At 53.5% G+C, this 19,838-nt stretch overlaps 1 protein-coding gene across 3 annotated transcripts in view; it reads left to right on the plus strand.

The window, feature by feature from the left end:
* Positions 1–2,839: 2,839 nt before the first annotated feature.
* SLC13A3 (solute carrier family 13 member 3) overlaps positions 2,840–19,838 on the plus strand; it is a 74,016-nt gene continuing 57,017 nt past the window's right edge. For 2 of the 3 annotated variants that reach the window (XM_042980257.1, XM_042980256.1), the window contains exon 1: positions 2,840–3,156. In XM_042980257.1, coding sequence (XP_042836191.1) covers positions 3,046–3,156 — 111 coding nt within the window. In that variant the 5' untranslated portion in view covers positions 2,840–3,045. The remainder of the gene's footprint in view (positions 3,157–19,838) is intronic. The other variant, XM_042980255.1, reaches the window with a different exon arrangement.

The following is a 19,838-nucleotide window of genomic DNA, read 5'->3' on the forward strand; positions in this document are numbered from 1 at the left end:
TACTCCTAGGTATACACCCAAGAGAACTGGAAACATGTCCTTACAAAACTTTGTACAGGAATGTTCGCTGAAGCATTATTCATAATAGTCAAAAATGGAAACAACTCAAATGCCCATCAACTGATGACTAGACAAATAAAATGTGCTTTATTCACACAATGGAATATTATTTGCCCCGTTAAAAGGAGCAAAGCACTGATCTGTCATGCTAAGTAAAAGAAGGCAAACACAAAAGACCATATATTGTATGATTCCATTTATGTGAAATGTCCAGAACAGGCAAATCTGTACAGACAGAAAGTAGATGAGTGTTTATCTACCATTTGGGAGGTTGGGGGGTAGGAATTGGGGTGACTATTAATGCGTATGGGGTTTCTTTTTGGGGTGATGAAGTTCTCTACAACTGATTGTAGTCACGATTGCCTGTGTGAGTATACTAAAAACCATTGACCTGAACACTTTAGATGGGGGAATTATATGCTCTTGTTATTTAAAAAAATTTTTTTAAACATTTATTTTTGAGAGACAGAGAGAGACAGAGCACAAGTGAGGGAGGGGCGGGGGGGACACAGAATCCGAAGCAGGCTCCAGGCTCTGAGCTGTCAGCACAGAGCCCGATGCAGGGCTCGAACCCATAAACCGTGAGATCATGACCTGAGCCGAAGTCGGACATTTAACCAACTGAGCCACCCAGGCGCCCCTACTATTAAGTTGTTATTTTTCAAATGAGAACAGAATATGCCACTCTGCTTAAATCCCTACAGTGGTTGCCTTATCATCGCAGCGTGGGTACAACCGTCCTCACCCAGGCTTTCAAGATCCTGGGTTGTCTAGCTGCTGGCTGTCCTGATCACACCTCTGCATCCCAGGTTCTGGATCATTCTAAGCCACCCGGTTTGTTCCTGCCTTGGAGCCATTGCACTTGGCTTTTCCTTCTTCCGGAAGGAATTTTTCATTTCGCTTGAGTAAACACCGTGCTGATCGGGATTGCCGAATGGTAAGATAGATGGGTGTTTAAAGAGACTGATGTATTGTTTTCCAAAGTGGTTGGCTAAGTGATCATTTCCAGTAGCCATCTGTGAGGCTTCCAGTTGCCCTAGAGTCTGGCCAACACTTCACGTTGGCCTCTGTTTAACTTTGCTAGTCCAGTGGGTTCGTATCACCCTGAGATTTCAGTTTGTATTTCCCTGATGGCTTGTAATGTTGAGCATCTTTGTATGTGCCTAATGGTCATCTGTAGGTCTTTTTTTTTTTTTTTTTTGGTGAAGTGTCTTGAAATATTTTGCCTATTTTGAAATCAGGGTGTGTAACTTCGTATTATTGAGTCGTAATAGATTTTAGAATAGAGATACGAGTTCTTTGTGTCAGATATAGTTTTGAAGATATTTTTCCTGGATTATGTTAAATTTATATTTCAAATGCTCATCTTAGGAAAGGAGAAAGGTGTAAAACCAATGATTTCTAGCTTAAGAAGCTAGAAAAAAAAAAACAAAAAAAAACCAGAGACAAATAAGTCCAAAGTAAGTAGAAAGAAGGAAATAATAAAATAAGAACAGAGGGGCTTCCCCAGGGAAGGTGGAGCAGACCTAGTTTTCTCTACTCTTCCTGCGGAGGACGATTGGGAACCCTGTACCCAAGAATACTTCAGAGAGTGGAGAGGTGAAGGCGGGGACTTGGGACCCAAAGAACAACCTGGTGATGGGTTTTCTTTCTGCCGACTCTCTCTCAGACTTGGAAGCCGCAGGCAACCTGGAAATGCCAGTAGGAGCTGCCAAAGAGCCCTGACGAAAGCGAGCGCTCTGTAGCCAAAGGACCAGGAAAAGTTCAGCCAAGAGAGACCACTTTTAGACAGAACCTTCTCTACTCCAGCTGAACACCATGGGGAAAACATGGGAGCTCGCTCCCCCCAGCACAGGCTGAGTGAGGGGCCCCGACTTCGATCCTCACCCGGCTACGACCCTGTGTGCCAGCTTCCTTCCCAGGGTGGTGTCAGAGGAAGAGGAGGAGGGGGCTGGGACTTGTGTGCTCCCTGGTTAGTAAGGAGCCTCCTCTCCTGGCACCCCCTTTCCGTGTTTGCTGGTTTTGGTAGAAGGATGGAAAGACAAGCGATAGCCTGGGAGGAAGTGTTTGCAAACCGCCTATCTTATCCAGCGTATATAAATCACTCCCAAACCTCTAAGACCACAAGGCGATGTGTCTACACCTCTATCAGAAGGGCTAAAACAAAAAAGTAGGGACAACACCAAATGCTGGCAAAGATGTGGAAAAAACTGGATCACGGATTCACTGCCAGTGGAAATGTAAAATGAGGCAAACACTCTGGGAAACAGTTTCGCAGCTTTCTTTAAAAGCCAAGGAGGCAACTACCGTATCACTCAGCAGTTGTGCGCCCGTGCATTTATCCAGGAGGAAGAAAACGATTCCTTCCTCCAGGCTCCGATCGCCAGACGGCTCACCCACCCCGGGAGCAAAGCAGAAACTAAATCAACAGCGGGGACCCCCGCTCCGCGCTGGCTCTGTGCCAGGCTCGTGCTAGGCGTCAGCGCGCCACCCCCCTCAACCTTCCCAACAGACCTCTCTAGTCCGGTAGAGGCCACGATCATCATCGCCCCCACTTTCTGGACGAGTAAACCGAGGCTCCAAGGCCGTTGCTCATGGCCACGCGGCTAGGCCGTGCAGAGCCCGGATTCAAACCCAGGGGAACGCTGACAAGTGCTTCCATCCTCGCCTGGTCATGACCAACCGTTTAACGGGGGCGGTAAAAAGCGTGGAAAAGGTGTGGCCGCGGCCGCGGGTTAGACCCGAGGCCACGCTGCCCGGAGGGCCGGAGTCTGGTTCCCAGTTCCTGGGCCTGACTTCCCTTAACTTCGCCGGGCCTCTCGCCCCCAGGCCCAGGGGCGCAGGCACCACCCTGCAGGGGCAGGAGAAGGCGGGCCCCCGAGCGCAGTCCCCTCCCCGAGCCCTCCCCCGGGCTTTAAGCCCGCGCAGGGGAGCGGGGCGCGGGCAGTCCCGGGCTGGCTCGGTCCGCCCGGCGATCGCGCGGATATGGCGGCGCTGGCGACCGTGGCCAAGAAGGTGTGGAGCGCGCGGCGGCTGCTGGTGCTGCTGTTCGCGCCGCTCGCGCTGCTGCCGGTGGTCTTCGCCCTCCCGCCCAAGGTAACGCCTCGTCCGCCGGGCGCGCCCCCCCGTCCCGCGCGCCCGCCGGCCCGCCCCCGAGGTCCCAGACCCGACCGATTTCACCAGAACCCCCCGCCCCCACCCCTCGACCCTCTCCCCCTGTGCCCTGCCCCCTCCAGCCCTTTCCGGGCCGCGCCTTGGAGCCGGAGTCCGGCCCAGCCTTCGGGATGGTTCCCCCCGTCTGTCGGAGCGAGTTCTCTTTGCTGGGCTCGGCGCGCGGGGCGCCGGGTTGAACGCTTCCCTAGATGATCCCAATGAACTGTTCACGAAGGCCAAGCTGAAGGGCCTGGGGCAAGTCACTTAGCTACGCTGGACTTCGGTTTCCCCAGATGTAACAGTGGAGGCAGCGACGGCGTTGGGGCAGATATTAAATAGGGCAATCTATGTACCTCTCTTCGAACTGAGCCTGGCCCACAGGAAGTGCCCGCTGCCCCACTGGCGGGTCTGATGCCAGGCCCCTTACCTGCTGCGAGCAGGCCGAGAGCCGAAGAACCCCCTGGAGCCAGGCGCGGCCCTAAGCTTTGCCTTAAAGCGCGTCGTTTTATGTCATCCTTTCAGTGCCCCTCAGGGGGTGAGGATTATTTATCTCCTTTTCTAGAGAAGAAAAGTGAGGCTCAGAGAGAGGAAGTGACTTGGTCAGGGTCACATGGCTAGCAGCTGAGCAGGGATCCATTCCCTGGCTTGTCAGAAGCCGCTCTCAAAGAAAGCAATCCCTCGACCAAAGGCTGCAGATTGAGGTCGGGAATGTCATGATGAAAGTCAACACCAATGGGGGCTGGGCAAAGATGGGTGTCACAGGTCCCTATTGCGCCCCTCACTGGTACCCAGCCCTTCTGGGGCGTCACGGGAGGGCATAGGACAAGGCTCTTACCTCCAGGAAGTTGTTTCACTATCTCTCAACCTGAGACTAAATGTTCATAAAAAATAAAAGCAGAGAGAGGGTGTCAGTGGTACATCACCCAGCACCCGCCAGCAGAGACCAGGGGAGCTAGGAGAGGTATTCGGAGAGGGCTGCCTGGAGGAAGGGGTCCTCCCTGGGCACAGGGAGTGAGGAGGTGATACCAGTTGGTGCCAGAGAGACCCAGAACTAATGTACAAACATGGTCTTTAGTGTGGGATTACCTAAACGCTTCGACTTTTTTGACATAGAAGAGAGAAAGACAACAAATGCCCGAATAAGGATTACGTCACTTTCAAAAACCGTCCCGTTCCCAGCCAGGCGCTGACCTCAGGATCTTAGTCCAACCCCCTTTCTTCTTTGGGTCTCACTTTCCTTGTCTGTAAAATGGGGCCCTCGTGGTGCTGGCTTCTGAGAATTGATGTGAAAGGTTGAGCGAGGAAGTTGCCTCACTTCATGGGGCATCATTAGGGGAAGGACGGATGGGGTCTGTGATGTCCCAGGTGGAGTCCCAGGGAAGAAAAGACAAACACCCAGGGTCTTTCTCCTCAGAAGGGGGTTCTGCAGGCTTCTGTCTGCTCTGCCCTCCAGCAACATCCATGAACTCAGGGACGGATCCAAGGGTTATGGGGCCTGAAGCATACAGTATTTGAGAAGTGCCTTTTAAGAAAAAGCACACAGATTTACGAAGAGAAAATTCAGTATAGGGCTGGGGAGGGGCTCAGAAGCTTAAGCTCCATAAGCTTCGAGGTGAATCCACGTCCATGGGAATCCTAACGTGCACAGGTGCAGAGAGCCTGTAACCTTCTGCAGGGGTGGTAGGCCTGATAAGTAAGGTGTTGTGTTGAGTGCTTAACGCTTAGTATGTGCCAAGCGCCGTGCAAAGAGCTTCTCAGGCATCGTCCTATATAATGTGCACGCACCCAGGGAGACAGTTCTGTTAGCTTCCCTACTGGCCAGCTGAGGAAATGGACCTCGGCAAGGTTAGGTGACCTGCCCGAGGTCACACAGCCTGTACAGTGCCAGAATGCAGGGTTTGTACTTCTCCTCATTGCACCGTATAGTCTTTCTTCAGTTGTGATTGAATAAGTCTTTCGTGTTCCCTGCAGATCTTGGTGGGGACGCTTTGTGTGGCCTGAGATGTCACTGCCTGTTTAAGTGGCTGATAAATGGGGGCCTCCCAGGAGGCAGGTCTGGCTCTTTGGGGGGGGGGTCTTAGCCTCCCTCAAAGATCTGTATCCCATACTCAAAGCCTCACCCCTGATAATGATATACTTACTTACTTACTTATCATTATTTTTTTCTTGGCTAGTAACTGACATGTTTCTCAACCTGCTGTGCAATGTGAATTACGCATCCTTAGAGAACATTGAACAGAGAACATGGCCGTTTTTATCGATCTGGGGCAGACGTTTAAAGCAAAGAGTGGGTGTGCTAGGCAAACACAGCTTCCAGACAATTTCTGTAGTAATCTTAACCAGTTTCAACCCTGTGCTAACCTCCCCAAACAAAGCCTGGGCAGGGGGCGGCTAACAAAAACTTTCTGTTTGCTGTGCAAATGTAGCTTCGAGGCAAGTGTCCTTGGTGTCCGCTCCCACTCCCAACGTCACATTGCCACTTCTGAGCCTCTGTCCCATGGAAATTCTGGAACCAGCACCAGTGCAGGTTATGTTGTACACATGGGTTCCCCCCAGACTTTGCAGATATCAGATCAGGAAAAACGATGGAGATGCTTGGGCATTTGCCATCTCCCCCTCATTGGGTCTTGATGATGGCTCCCAGCCACCACTCCTCTGATGTTCCGGGAGTCTGTGTGGTCGACAGGGTTGGCCCTCAGGCACCTGTTTCCCCCCGGCGGCTGGTGAGCCGGTCTGCGGGGAGGTCAGGGTTAATCTGAAGAGCGGATGGGAGGGGGGGAACAATTCTTACATTATGTCCTCCTGGCTTGGAACGGAATGCTGTCAGCAGGGATGAAAGGAGTGGGATGCCCTTCTGGAATGCAGTGGTTGCAATTTCCAGTTCCACTGGAGATCCTGGCTCTTGCTACAACAGGGCTGGAGACTTAGGAGGTCAGGATGCTGCTGGAGGGACCACCCCAAAATCTTCCAAGAGTGGCCATTCTGGGAGAGGGAAGTTTAGGGACTGGCCTTGGGCGGCCAGTGGGGATAGATGAGGCTGTTACGGCAGCTGGCAAGGGAGCGCTAGCCCCATGTGTTTGCAGGGAAGTCTTGCCCCCTTTCCTACCTTACAACCCACACCCACCGAAAGCAAATGTAGCCAGATTGACCAGGTGGCCAGGATGAGCTCTTGTAGTGGGTACTCACAGGTCACTCTTTCTAAGGACGCTTTGAAGAGGAGGAGTCTGGGGATATTCTAGGCAGGACTGCTACAAGCTGTGTTGTTGCACAGGCTGTGCACTGCGCAAGGGGCCTCTGGTCGGCAGTGAGATTGAACCACCCTGCACTTTACCTGCCAAGCGATGTATCCTGGTGCAGTGCTAGATCTGCCTGAGGAAGAGCTCCCCCCCCCCCCCCCCGCCCCATCCTAATTTGCACAAAGGTATCAAGTCTGGCTAGCAGCAGACTTGTTCTGAGATGGTGGAATTTTTTAGGCAACGCTAGTACACGTGTAAGGTCAGAGGCCCTTTGGCATTTTCCTAATTCTTGTGGGTGGCATTTAGGTGGGTGATGAGGAAGAATGGTCATTACATTCCCGGTTTGGAGTCTTGGGAATCAGAACTGGATTCCCATTCCACATGCCTGCTCTGTGACCCCGGGCAAGTCATTTTACTTCTCTGGGCTTCATTTTCTTCACTGACAGTGTGGCCACAAGACCACCGTCCTCCCTGGTTATTATTTGGGCCCAGTGAAATCATATACTGTGCGTGTGCCCTTACTTCCTGCTTTTAAATTCAGTGCTCAAGGCATGTGTCACCTCTCCTGTGCTTTTGCTGGAGAAACGGAGACCCAGAGAAGTCAAATGACGGACAGAGCACCAGCCTAACCACCGAGAAGACCTGCCTTTGGGTCTTGGCTCTGAAACTCTGAGACTGGAGGCTTTGCATCTCTGAGCCTTGGTTCCCTCATTTGTGAAGTGAGGACTCACACCCTTCCCAAGGGCTTTACAAGACTCAATTAAGAGAACATACAGAAATTGTCCCGTGGGGCACCACACGTAGTGTGGTTTCTAATAACCGTCAAAATGTTTCCCCACTTACCCTTTGCTGACTTACACGCCTTTCAAATTTTAGTGTACTTACTCTTTCCATCGCCTTAAGAAGAGGGAGTAATGACGATCCCCATTAGTACAGATGAGGAGAACAAAGCACAGAGAAGTTAGGTAATGTTCCCGAGGTCACACAGCTACCGAACATTATTTTGGTCACTTCTCTTGGTCCTGGGTCTTGGAAGATAGGATGGCCGGGGTTCTCAGAGACCCTGACTCTTCCCTTAACAGGGGCTTCCCAGAAAACCCCACAGACCCCGCCCTGTGGGTCGAGAAAGTTCTCTGGCCAGATAGTGCCCTGCTGCTTTTAATTTGTATCCTCTCATTGAACCCAGAGAGCTTGGACAGGGAACCCCCCAAATGGACTAAGGTCTGATTTAGCTTCCATCATCCAAATACCACCCACAACATTTTTGCCAGATCCCCTTTACCCCGCTCAGTATTACCATATTCCTGTCACCACCCCCTTCTTTCTTACATTACTACTGCCTTACTCCCCCTCCCCTCCTTTTCAAAAAACTTATATACAGTGACTTAAAAAGGAAACTTAATGCCAAGACCATGTATGGGAAAACCAGGATCACAAATGACTAATAGAAGAAAAGTAGCAATAAATAACTGCCGTGTTGGTGAATTCTGGCTGTATCCTCCTGCCCGCTCGAAGCTGAGGGCCTGAGACCCGCCCTCTCTGTGTTGCACAGGGAGGCAAGCGGTCAAGGGAGGTGGTAAAGACAAGTCAGTACCAAACTGAGACTCTGTTTTGGAAGGAACGAGAGGGAGGAAAGAATCCGAAGAGTGTCTTCACCCCGCCCCGCTGAAATGGTTCCCCACCTGATAGATGGATTTGCTCATAGTCCTTTCCTCCCAGGGTTTCGTGATGACGAATAAGTTCAGGTGCAAAACTGCATCTCAAGACACACATAAATTTTGTTTCTTTTGCGTTCTGTCCTTTACACGCTTTTTTCCTGGAGGGATCTTTGAGGCTAATTGGGGGAGGGGAAAAGGGGAGATGCTTGTGGTGTTTGGCGCAATGAGCTGCATTGAAATGGTCAGTCCTAAGCCTCAGTCTACTCATACGGAGATTGGGTCTAATCATACTGGGATGAGTTCATATGCTTGAGGCACTTCGCCAAGTGCTGGCTCTTAGTAGGCACTCAATACATGTCAGCTGTTGGGGCGCCTGGGTGGCTCAGTGGGTTAAGCGTCCACCTTCAGCTCAGGCCACGATCTCACAGTCTGTGGGTTCGAGCCCCACGTCGGGCTCTGTGCCGACAGCTCGGAGCCTGGAGCCTGCTTCGGATTCTGTGCCTCCCTCTCTCTCTGCCCCTCCCCCGCTCGCACTGTCTCTCTCTCTCTCTCTCTCTCTCTCTCTCTCAAAAACTAAATACACATTTAAAAAAAATGTTTAAGTAAATGTCAGCTGATATTGCAGCTACTGTCACGATGTTTCAGAACTTGGGGATCATTCTAGTTCAACTTCCGCAAAGAGGGAACTGAGGCCCAGAGTGAGTGAGTGACAGGGTGGGGTGAACTTCCTTCCCCCCAGACAGACCCTCTCTCTGTCCATTGATCCAGCCATCATGTTTCATCTGACACTATTTCCTTCTGTCTTCTGTGGGCCCTCAACAAAGAATAAGAACAGCTCATATTTATTGAGCATTTAACCAGGAGCTCTGGTCCCCTCGCTCCCTCTGCTCCCACATTGACCTTGCTCTTTCTTAAATACCTCAAAATTGCTCTCACCCCAGGGCCTTTGCACTTGCAAAGACCCTCTGTCTGAATTGGTCTTTCCTCAGCTATCTGCAAGGCTTCCTTTGTCACTTCATTCACCTCTGCTCAAAGACGAACCTCCCTGAGGTCTTCCCTGACCTCCCTATCTAACAGAGGAAACAAAAAATCCTTCACACTCGTTGTTTACTATCTCTAGGAATTAGCTAGCCCTGGTAGGGGCTGAACTTCCAGGGTTAACAAGGTCCCAAGATGTCAGAGCATCAAATTCAGAGACTAGAAGACATGCTTGTTTCAATCTCCCACATTCTCCCCTCGCTGTAGTCCGGCCTCATAGGCCTTCTTTGGGTTCTTCAAACCTACTGAGCGTGTTCCTGCCTCAGGACCTTTGCACCTGCTGTCTTCTTTGCCTGGTATGCCCTTGCCCCTGATCTTCCTGATCCTTCTGGATCCTTCTGGTCATTCAGATCTTAGCTCTAATAGCATCTCTTCTGAGGAGTCTCCCTTGATTACTCCTTCTCAAGAACGCTTGTCCTCCTTACCCCCCAAACAACTCTCTAAACCAGCCTTCTGTTTTATTTCTTTCGTGGAATTTATCCCAATCTGAAATGGTCATTATATGTTCCCCGTCTGCCTCCCCAGCTAGACTATGTAAGGGAATGGCCTGTTCCCTACAGCATCCCCAGTGCCTAGGACAGCATCTGACATATAGTAGGTACTCAGTTAACAAGTGAATGAATGAATTTGGATTTGAACCTAGGTATCTCTGATTTCAGAAAACATGCACTTTTTTTTTAATTAAAAATTTTTTTTCAAATGTTTATATTTGAGAGAGAGAGAGACCACAAGCAGGGGAGGGACGGAGAGATGGAGACAGAATCCGAAGCAGGCTCCAGGCTCTCAGCTGTCAGCACAGAGCCCGACACCGGGCTCGAACCCGTGAGCCATGAGATCATGACCTGAGCCAAAGTCAGATGCTTAACTGACTGAGCCACCCAGGCGCCCTGGAAAACAGGCACTTTGAAAAACCGCAGACTGCTGCCCATTTGTGGAAGACTGGAGCTGGAACCAGTATTCCCAGCTCTCCTTTTTTTTTTTTTTTTTTTTCATTTGGGAAGACTGAGGCCCGGAGAGGGCCTGGAGGGGCTTTCGCGGCCTCTCCCAGCCCGGTGGCCCCAGAACCCTCATCTGTGCCCTTACACGCTCTCCCGGAGGGTCTGACCCATTGCCCACACAGGCCCCTGGGCCTCGGAACCGCTCCTCTGAGGCCCGGCCAACTTTCCACTTTCCTGGAGCTCCAGCCAGGTGTGTAAACAGGCCGATGCAATTCCTGGTGAGATCGTCCCCTGACCAGACTCAACAGGACAGTGCACTCTGGACTGATGAGCAGGATGTTCTGACACCCCCCAGACCCTGAAGACACAAAGTCAGCACCTTAGCAAGGCCGGACCCGGCCGGGCCTAAGCCAAGTCACGCACGCGCTCCCGAGTCACCCTCTCTGGCTAGGACGCATCAGGAAAGAGACGCACAAGGCCACAGTTCAGAGCACCTCCTGGCCAGTCCCTTCCCTTCCCTGAGCCTCAATCTCCTCACCTGCAAAGTGGGCATAATGACACCAACCTGCTGGGAAGACTTGAAGGTGTCTGATGCATAGTAGGTGCTCAATAAAGGAGCCTGGCTGTTACCGTTATCTGCATAATAGGGGTACCAGGCTCTTGGCCCTGCTGCCTGTCCCTGAAATTTACAGGCGAGGGGCAACGAAGGGGAAGGAGCCTGTGTTGTCGGGTCGGGGGAAGCACGACACACAGGACCGAACGGTGATCCCCAGTCGATAAAGAGGTTGGAAAAGGGCCTGGGGTGGGGGCACAGACCAGGGTGGGCCAGGAAGTGGGGTTTGATTTCAATCGTATTAAGCGCTCCTACGGGAATGTGCTGGTCCCTGGGAGGCTGCAGGAAACGAATTCAAGTTTGTCGATGTCCTGCCCCACAGGCCTAATTCATGGCCCCTTTTCTGTTCCCCAAGAGGCTCCTAAGAGTCACAGCCAACACCTGTCCAGCACGGCTCAAAGCACTCAAGATCCGCTAGCTAGCACATTTACGCTTCCTGCGGCTCTGCGGGGCAGGTGCTGTTATTGTCCACATTTACAGACGAGGAAACTGAGGCACAGAACGGTTTAGTCACTTGCCCGAGCTCCCAAGGCTTGGGGGTGGCAGAGCTGGGACCCAAACCCTGGCACTCTAGCTCCAGAGTCGGTGCTCTTAGGCACGATGGGTGACACAGGGGTAATGGACCCATTTTATAAGCGGGCAGGTCGAGGCCGAAAAGCGAAGCCACTTGCCAACACCTCACAGTCACTGAATGAGCAGCGGGACTGGCATTTGAGCCTGGGTCTACCTGGCTGAAAGCCCACACTCCTTCGTGGTTCAGTGGAGGCAAGGGGTAAGGAAGGGACTGCTGTGCTAGACTTGTTGGGGACATCAGGAAAAGCTTCCCAAGAGACACCTGTCACCCAAGTAGGAGTTCGGAAGTCTCTCGGGGAGCTCTCTGAAGACAGGAACGAACACAGGGGGTCAAGCATGACATGTAGGAGCTTGGCTTTTGCCGCTCGGGTTCAAATCCCGGCTTTTTCATAGGCTGTGTAACCTTAGGCCGGTCGCTTGGCCTCTCTGTGCCTCCGTTTTCTCTATACGCAGGTATGATGATAATCGATGTTTGTGAAGGTTTCGACAGACGTTGGCTGACTTCACGGACAAATCGCCTACTACGTTCTAGGCTCTGGGGCACGCTTTAAATCAGGGATTCTCAAGCATTTTGCTCCCCAGGAGACGGCTGGCGAAGTCTGGGGACATTAATGGTTGTCACAGCTGTGCTGGAGTTGCCGCTGGCATCTAGCGGGTGGAGGCCAGGGATGCAGCGAAACATCCCCCCGTGCCCAGGACGCCCCACGACTAAGTCCTCGGGCCCCAGACGTCGGTGGTGCGGCGCTTGAGAACCCTGCCTTCAGTGTGTTTGTTATTTTGATCCCCACCCCCCGCCAGCCTGTGAGGCAGGCGCGGTCACGTGCCAAGGCCACGAGGGGAAGTGCTGGCCTGTGGGCACACGGCCTGGCTGCAGACGGCCTCACGGGGCCGAGAGGGTTTGGAAATGGAGGGCGTTCCAGGCGAGACGAAACCCCGGCCACCCAGCCTAGCTCACAGACCAGCTCCAGGCAGGCGGAGCTGACCCGTTGTCCCCTCTGCCCTCGGGACTCTTGGCGGGCCGGGCGGGGGACAGCCACCTTTGCCTTGGCTGGGAGAAACAAGGGAAGCCCTTGTTCACTGCCACCCACAGCCTCAATTGTCCCCGAGCTTTCACAGGCTGCTTGCACCTTTCTCTCCTGACAAGCTGCTTTCCCCGCTGGCCGGGGGCCTGGAACAGAAGGGGGGGTGGTGAAGGAAGACAAATCCTGCCCCTCCCTGCTCCAGCCCCAAACACAGACGTGTAGACGGTTTGCTGGGGGGGGGGTGGGGGTGTGTGTGCGAGGGGCGCCCACGCCCGGGACCGGGACGTGAAATGTGGGGACCCAGAGGACACGGCAGATGCCTGGTGCGGCACCCTGCCCACGGGTCGGCTCCCACCTCTTGTAGGGGACCCAGGGGACCCCGGGGACTGAGTCCCGTTCTGAGAGCACCTTCTCACCCCCACTGAACCGACCGTCAACCCGGGAGGCCTGGCTCCGTTTCCTGCTCCTGACCTTTTTCTTCGGTGGGGCCTGGGCCTCCTCCGGGCCTCGGCTTTCATCCTCTGGAAAATGGGTCCACCCACGATCACTGGGCTGGGGTGCCCGCCCCCAGAATCCCTTTCTGAGGTGGCGAGGGCAGAGTCATGAGAATATGAGCCCTGGAACCAGACTTCCTGGACTCCTCTCGCTCTACCCCTTCCTGGCTGTGTGACCTCGGACAAGTGACTTAGCCACTCTGTGCCTCAGTTCGTCCTCCGTAAAATGAGGACACTGCTAGGACCCACCTCATAGGGGTGCTGTGAAGATTGGCTCATACACCTTAGAAACTTTCGGCTGTGCCTAGAACATAGGAGGTGCTACGTTCACGTTTGCTAGTTGTGTATTCTTAATAGCGTTCGCGTTTACAAAGGAGCCCACGAATCCGGAGGTCTGGAAGTGCTTTACAGGACGTGAGGCTTGCTCCCGAATCCTCTTGGCCTCCTCCCTTTCCTCACTGTGTGGGTTCTTGCGTCTTCTGAGCTCTGTTCCCTTCCTCGTAAGATGGAATAAGTTCCTCTCCCAGGGGCTGCCGAGAATATTAAGTGAGCTAGTGCTTATCAGAGAAAAACGTCTTTTTCTTATTCTTGGCCTGAAACCTGGAGCCCCAGAGGCCTGAGAAGTGAGGGATTGTGGGCAGTGGAGGGTCATTGTCAAAAGGGGCTTGGAAACTCCATAGGTCGGGCCTCAGCGGCAGGGGCCAGCTTCCCCCCGTCATGCACCACACCGGCCCCCAGGATGCCTGGAGCGGGGCCAGCTGGACCAGAGTAGGGGAGGGATGATGGGAAACAGAACTGAGAATGTGAGGAGCAGGGCAGACCCCCAGTGCCTGAAGGAAGTGAGGCAAAGTAGTGCTTGCAGGGAATACGTGGCCTCAGCTGACCCGGGATGGATGCCAGCATGGCCAAGAACTTGCTCTGGGAGTGGGGGGAGCACTTGCCCGCCTCGGTGTCCTGATCTGTCTCATGGGCCTGCCTACCTCATGGGGCCATGGTGAGGATCCAGGGCCAAGAGGTTGGATCCAGTAAAGTGCCCTGAAATCGTAGGGACCCTGTCTTGTTCACCAATGCACCTTCCCACACCTGGCACACAGTAGGTGCTTAATAAATGTGTCCACAACAAATATGGAATAAAAACGGGTATTTCTAGTTTCCTCTGTGCCAGGCCCTGTCCACAAGTGATGAATACATTCAGTCAAACACTATTCATTGAGCACCTACTGCATGCTGGTTGCCATTCCAGAGGAACGTGGCAGTGAACCAAATAGCCGTAAGTCTTTATACTTATGGAACTGACGTTCTAGACGGGGAGACATTGAAAACACCCACAACAGGTAAATAAGTAAGATCTAGGATATGCCAGATAAGAAGAAGTACCCCGGGGAAATAAAATCGGGGAAGGGGAGTGGGAAGTGGACAATGCAGTTTTAGAGTCAGGAAGGTTTCGTTGAGAAGGGACATTTGAACGACTACCTGAAGGAAATGACACTTGAGCAAAGCTGGGCACATGTAAGGGAGGAGCAAGGAAACGGCAGGTGCAAAGGCACTGAGGCAGAGCGCGGCAGGTGTGCAGGAAACATCAAACGATCTTCTTGGGCCCTCGAGACAGCCCTTCCCGGGAGACAGACCCCTGGCCCCCTGGTCATGGAGAAACTAAGCTCAAGGGCCGAGCCGGGATTTAGAGTCAGATCCTATGCCAGCGCCTTCAGGCCGGAGGTCCCTTCAGCCGGAGAAAGGGCTTCTGTTCCTACAGGGTGGGGAAGGGGATCTGAGGAGAGCAGGGTGAAACGAAGAAGCTTAGGTGTACCCCTGCCCCATGGTGGGAACCGAAGGGCCCTCTGGACGGCTAGGGAGACAGGCCCAGAGAGGTAAAAAGAGCCACCCAAGGTCCCACAGTGGGCGTTGCCCTCTTTTTTCGGAACAGTGTGTTCTGTCCTTCTTGGGCCGAGTCAGGCCCCTGGGGCCTCGTGGGTCCCGTGGGGCTCCCACCCTCCCCACCTGTCTGTCTGGCTCGTGAATGGTTAGTGAAGCTTGGGCAGCTGTGTTGTGGGAGCTACCCCAGGAGCACTTTTAATGAGTGGCTCCAAGAGCTGGAACTTGTTAGAACATCTGCTAATGAGTCCAGGGGTCTGACCCAGTCCAGTTCAAAGGGAGGGTAGGAGGGTGAGGTGGCTGCACCCTTACAGGTCTCCCGAGGCAGGTCACTTCCTACCGCTTCTTCCTCTTCTCCCCCTTGCGTCTAGGGCCTGGATGGACACGGGTGGGTCCTGCTTTCCTGGGTGTTTTCAGGCCCAGGAGAGGGTAGGCGGGAGCCCTGGTTGCAAATTAGAGACCCAGACCTCCCGGCTGCCTCCACGATTTCCCTCTGGGTCGCCCTGGGCTAGTTTCTGACTTAACCTTCCGTGCCCCGGTCTCCTCCGGAAAATGGGCACACGGAACTCACCCTCAAGGTCCACACTGCTTATCCTCAAGACTGAACAGACGCAGAGAGGGCGCGAACGGGCTTGTAGAAAGCCTTTCTGTTGAGGATCCTTTTGTTTTCTTTAATAGAACCTTCCAGACTGCGTGTGGAACCAAAGTCGCAGTAAGTCTAAGGAGCTCGGCCGCGCACAGAGTTGGTCGCTCAGTGCTGGCTGTTACCATCACTGTGGTTGTCGGTGCTGAGCCTGGTCGAGGGCTCTGGGCTCAGACCATGTGGCGGGAGTCGCACTTCACCCCGGGCTAGAAATCCACGTGGAGGAAAGAGTCACGGAACCTGTCTGGGCCTGTTTTCTCGTTTCTAAACAGGGTCTTGTGCCAGGCAGCTGAGTTAGTGAGTGTCGGAGGCACGCTTGGTGGCTGGCCGGGGCAAGGCCTCCAGAAACGGTAGCCGAGTTAGTCTCCTCTCCCGCTCACATTGAGGCAGTATGACCTTGAGCAGGTCGCTCAAGCTCTCTGAGCCATGGTAGAAGGGGACAGTGGTTGTGGCTGTGGCTGCCTCACGGGGCTGGGGGTAGGGCTAAAAACAAGGAGTCCACGGGAACCCGCCTGGCGTGGAACAGCGTTCGGTGCATGTGGCCATGTCGAGTAGCGGTGGTATTGCTCTGAGGCAACGAGGGACAGTCCCTTGAGAGACTGGGGGCTGAGGGGAGAGAGGGGACATGCCCAGAGCGTCGCAGGCCTTTTGGAGAAGGGCCATGGCCACGTTCCCTTTGATCGCCCTCCCGGCTCTCTCAGGACGGCGTAATATGCCTCCTCGTTTACGAACGAGGACCCAGAGGCTCAGGAGGGACACGTGTCGGTCCAAGGCTTGCAGCGTGTTGAGTGCTGGACGAGGGTTTACTCCCAGGACCACGTGGCTCCTGGTGGCCTGTGCCCCTGAGCCGCAGCTGGCTTCATTCCCTGCCCCTCTTTTCATATGGAGGCCTCATGCCTAGATGCCTCTTGGCCTCTCTCAGGCTCTCTCTCGTCTTGCCAGGCTGGGCCTTTTCCCTGGGCCTGTCGTGTGTCTGCTCCAAACTCCCTTCCCTTTGGGGTCCATATCTGTGTCCCGTTTAGAATCACCACCTTTATCCTTACAGATCATTGGGGCGAAATCGCGCATTTCGAAGGGCAAGAGAGTAAAAGAAAAGCAAAGGGGGCAAGACACAGAGCTCGTCAGTAACGGGGGACGTTTTGTGAGGTGCTAACTCTGCCATCCATCGCTCCCAGCCCTTCACCGACGTTAACTTAGTTTCCCCTTGAGACAAGAACTATGAGTCGAAATCCTTATCGTCACCATCATCCCTGTGTTGCGGATGAGGAGACGGAGGCATAGAGTCAAGTCACGTGCTCCAGGAAGCATAGAGGCAGGATTCGAACCCAGGCACCCCGGCTCGGGATGCCAACGGCGTGACTCATAGGGGCCTCTGCTTTCTGGGGGATCAGGCCCAGATTTCAGCCCCCGGGTCCTAGCTCCCCATGCAGGTCTTGTTGATCTCATCAGCTCCTGCCTCTCGGGGGCTGGCCTTCCTCCGCGTGCTGAACCATCCTGGCGACGGGGACGCCATCGCTCCTGTGTCACCTGTGAGCAAACCGAGGCTCCGATGGGGAGGCGGCCTGCTCGAGGTCTCTCACACCAGCAGCGATGGCTCCAGAGGTTCCGGTCACGGCACGGGCCCTGAGCTGGGGTCATGAGAGGATATGCCGGGAGGCTTAAGGCATGGTTTCTGCCTTGCTAGAGTTCGAGGCTTCCCGCAGTCGGCCCTGTGCACTCCTGGGGAAGGGGCATTTTCTGGGCAGCGGGAGGGCACCACCGTGGGCAGCTGGCCCCAGTCCTGCGCCCTGAAGGGCTGGCCGACCAGCTCTCTGCCTGGCATGGGGCCTCCAACCGGTGCCCGCTGAGAGCCTGGCCGTGGCTCAGCGCCCTGACAAAAATGCCCGCAGCGACCCAGCAGGGAGATGGGGCGCAGGAGGATTGATGGCCACAGACACAGTTTCTGGCCAGCGCCTGACCCTGCCCTCAGCGAACAGACCGTTTGCTGAGTGAGAAGGGGCAAGTCTGGGGGCGCCGGGGCAAAAGTGGCCTCGTGTCTGCCTGGAAATCATTCCCCAGCTCAAAAATTAACCACCTGACACGGCATTTTCTTCTTTCTGCCCCACTCATCTCTGCGTATTTTGTCCGCAGACTTTAATCCCTGTAGTAACGGGCTGGCTAAATCCGAGAGGCTGGGATTTCTTTGGTGGGGTGTGTGTGTGTTGGGGGGGGATTATAAGGCTTCCTGTAAGAGATGGCTGGGTTGGATTGGCATGACTAGGTCAGGGTCAGGGACTCTGGTGACCAACCCCACCATTCGTGGCTCCCACCCGGGGCCAGGAGGGGCGGAAGACAGATGAGGCACCCACAGAACAAAGTTTAAGCTGGGCTCTCCCTCATCCAGCCCTGCTCCCGACTCCTCTGCCTGGCAAAGCTCAAAGCACAACAGTCTTTCAATGAAACAAGGTACAAGTTCCTCACCTCTCACTTGCTGTGTGACCTCAGGCAAGCCACTTTCCTTCTCTGGGCAGCCATCGTACTAGGGCTTAGGGTAGACCACGGTTTCTCAGCCTTCACACTAGTGACGGTGACAGCGCTGGGAACAAATAATTCTTCCTTGCGGGGCCGTCCTGTGCATCGTAAGATGTTTAGCAGCATCCCTGGCCTCTACCCACCAGGTACCAGTAACACCCTTTCCATCATGGCAGCCCAAAGTGTCCCCAGATAAGTGCCCTCCAGGGGACAAAAGCCCCCCCTGTTGAGAACCATCGAATCGAATGATCTCAGGGGGCGCCTGGGTGGCTCAGTCGGTTAAGCGTCCAACCTCAGCTCAGGTCATGATGTTGTGGTTCATGAGTTCAAGCCCTGCCTCGGGCTCTGTGCCGACAGCTCAGAGCCTGGAGCTTGGAGCCTGCTCTGGATTCTGTGTCTCCCTCTCCCTCTGCCCCTCCCCAACTCGTGCGCTGTGTCTCCCTCTCTCTCTCAAAAATAAACATTAAAAAACATTTTATGCAATGATCTCAGGTTCATGCTGGCTCTCATATTTTAAGATTTATTTTAAGAATGACGAATAGCATTTTTGAAGCCTAGCTTCAAGAAATTAAACCTGTATTATTAAGACTATAGTACCATTACTCTCTGATTACTACTAATAAATAAAACATAACAGCTCATATTTATTGAATATTCTCACATGACTATCGCTGGGTAACTGCTTCTTCTATTACATAAAATAAATCACTCTCTGAGGTGGGTACTATTATTATGTGCTTACAGCAGATAAGGCAACTGAGGCAGAGGCCAATTAAATAACCAGCTCACACAACCAGAGTGTGGAAGGATTGCATTTCTAATGCAGGCTTGCCCAATCCCGATGCCCGTGCTATACTTCTGTTATGTAAAAGGATTAGAAAATACAGATAAACAAAAAGCAAGACCGTAGTTTCTGGGAACAAGATTGCTAGGTGGGAGGCACTTCTGGTTTAAGTTGGTGGCATCCAGCCTTTTCTATTCCATTCACCTTTCTGAAGCGGTCTGCAAGCAGCAACAAAGAGCAACAAACAGAACATGCCGTCGCGAGGAAAGGCGGCAGTCCCCAACGCTGCCCCGGGTGCAAAGAAGGGCTGACGACGGCAGTGGGGTTTGGACCCCACTGCGGGACACCAAGAGCGAGGCGAGAGCCTTCGCGGTTTCTGGGCAGAGGGCAGACTCTCCCCAAGCAGTTTTCGACTCCCTGAGCCCTGCTGGACGCTGGCGAAGCCTGGGGCACGCGCAGCAGGGAAGGCTGAGTCCCCGAGACCCATGTGACAACACAGATGAACTGGATGAGGAGGCTCGAAGACCCTCGGCAGGAAGTAGGATGCTTTAAGGGGGCAGGAGGAAGACAACGGATGGATGACGACCAGCTGTATGGTTGTAATGGGTCTCGTTTTCTCCGTCGAAGAGGCATAAAGCCCAAGGAGACCCCAAAGAACTGGGACATTCTTGGGACTTCACACTTAGTCCCCACAGTGAGCTCACTGCCTAGAGCAGAGACCCACTCCAGGGCAGTGCCGGTGAGACAGGGTTCCGAGAAAATTCGCAGAAATGTGCCTAGACACCTGCTGCCTCGGCTCCCCCCCACCCTCGACCATCCCCTCTCCCCACGCCTGCCTTTCACAAAGAACTCGTCTGAAAAGAAGAATGCCCCTCATTCTGTGTTGATGTGGAGGAACCAGCATGAAAAATAAAAAGACAGAGGACATCCAGTAAAAAAGGAAACAATAAATGCTGAAGCGGCTGTGGTACCAAGTAGGAGAAACTACCGAACAGACGTTTCTCTGTGAAATATGAAACATAAAGACATGATGGCCTTCCTAAAATAAATCTCAAGATCAGGAAATCAAAGGGTCAAAGAGGAGACCGTGAAAAGGAGAAGGGCGTGGGGAAAAAAAAAAAAAAAAGCCCTGTTCCGGAAGTGGGTGGGAGAGAACAAAATCAAGCCGTTCTAGTCTAAAAGCCATACTAGAAACCGAAAGGTGGAAAAAGATTAAAAATATAACCGGGGACGTGATGTCCAG

Source organism: Panthera tigris, chromosome A3 (genome assembly GCF_018350195.1).
Source record: "Panthera tigris isolate Pti1 chromosome A3, P.tigris_Pti1_mat1.1, whole genome shotgun sequence".
Classification (NCBI taxonomy): domain Eukaryota; kingdom Metazoa; phylum Chordata; class Mammalia; order Carnivora; family Felidae; genus Panthera; species Panthera tigris.